Below are 1,475 nucleotides of genomic sequence, written 5' to 3' on the forward strand. Positions count from 1 at the left end.
TTTACATTAGTTGTTTAATAAATTCTCTTACTCCTAAATATTTCACATCTTCTTAAAGCAAAAATTTTAGTTAACTTACGCTAGATTAACCATTTCGGCCACTGTGTGCCGATGAATAACCGCACTATCACCAAAACATACCATATCCCCTTCAAAGGTTGAAATTGTTTAATAGAAAAACGCTTTTTTTTTGAGTTTTTGTATTTTACTTTTTTATTAAAATATTAGGTTATCTTGTAAATGTTTGTAATTTAGTTAATACAAATAAATATACGGTTTTAGGCAATTCGGCAGCTCAAAGATTCGACTAAGATGCACAATATTTGATAACGCTCTTGTTTGCTGCTTACTTGGCTTCTACTCTGGATTTTCTTTAACATTTAAATGAGCCGGCCCAACTTGTTGAATCTGAATCACTCGTTCGTTTGACTTGTCCTCTATGGCGGGTTTTGGTACGTTGACTGTTAGTACGCCATCCGATGACAATGTTGAAACCACTTTATCGGCTTTATAGCCTTTAGGCAGTGCATACCGGCGAACGAAATGTCGAGAAATATACCCATGTTCATCTTCTTGCTCCTCGTGTTTACCCTCTACGACGATGTGGTTGTCAACGACCTTAACTGTCAGCTCACTGGGCTTAAACTGCTGCACATCCAGATTGGCTTGAAAACCATCTTTTCCCACAGTAGCAATGGGTAAATCTTTGCTCAATTGACGCAACTGGTTACCAGGCGCGTTTGCTAATGCCGGCCAGCGGGAGTAGAAAAATGGTTCGTGGAATGGTGTCAGTCGGCTCAAGTCGTTAGCCAAGCTCAAGACTAGTGGTAGATTTGCCATTTTTGCTTTTATTCTTGCTCAATAAATTTAATAATTCAGCGTTTTAAAATTACGTTTCAAATCGTAAGTATTTAGTAAGAACTTTACGGTACGCTTTTTCTACGCGCGTTTTTCCTGCGATTTCGTTTTCAACTGATGCCGCTTGCTGCAGAACTGGGCCTTTTATATGCGCAGATAGTAGCAGAAAAGTTTGCGAAAACAGCTACAGCAATAGTGTAGTGGTGATAAGGATACATGCATGCATATTACTCCACAACCATCCATTGCGCTTAAACGAATGTAAATATGTATGTATGTATGTAGTCAATTGACACAACAAAAGAAATTAGCCTCTCGAACGTGCCAGACGCAATGTCACTAACCTGTACGAATCTCCCAGAGAATTCGATGTCAATGGAATTTTCTTTCGCTGTGTTCGCGATAGCAAGAGAGATTTACAGAGAAGCATAATAATAAAGTGGCAGACTAGCAGGCACTGTTGCCAACTTAGCGCTTTTCGCACTAAATTTAGGGCTTTTCTTTATTCAAAACGCGAAAATTTTAGAGTTTCGTGCTTGGTGCGTTTTTGGTGCTTTTGTTTTTATTTTGAAGACACCAAATCTGTAAATCTTAACAAAAAGGAAGGAATAATTAAT

The 1,475-nt window shown here is 38.2% G+C and overlaps 1 protein-coding gene across 1 annotated transcript; it reads right to left on the bottom strand.

Annotated features, from left to right (window-relative positions):
* Positions 1-276: 276 nt before the first annotated feature.
* LOC118750376 (heat shock protein 23-like) lies at positions 277-972 on the bottom strand. Its single transcript, XM_036485096.1, has one exon. The coding sequence runs from the start codon at positions 838-840 to the stop codon at positions 358-360; it is 483 nt and encodes a 160-aa protein (XP_036340989.1). The 5' UTR covers positions 841-972; the 3' UTR covers positions 277-357.
* Positions 973-1,475: the final 503 nt, after the last annotated feature.

Source organism: Rhagoletis pomonella, unplaced genomic scaffold (assembly GCF_013731165.1).
Source record: "Rhagoletis pomonella isolate Grant_MI unplaced genomic scaffold, Rhpom_1.0 Rhpom_scaffold_00216, whole genome shotgun sequence".
Taxonomy (NCBI): Eukaryota; Metazoa; Arthropoda; class Insecta; order Diptera; family Tephritidae; genus Rhagoletis; species Rhagoletis pomonella.

Bases quoted from the DNA above. Each gene is read 5' to 3' on its own strand.
- LOC118750376 (XM_036485096.1), bottom strand. From the start codon at position 840: ATGGCAAATCTACCACTAGTCTTGAGCTTGGCTAACGACTTGAGCCGA.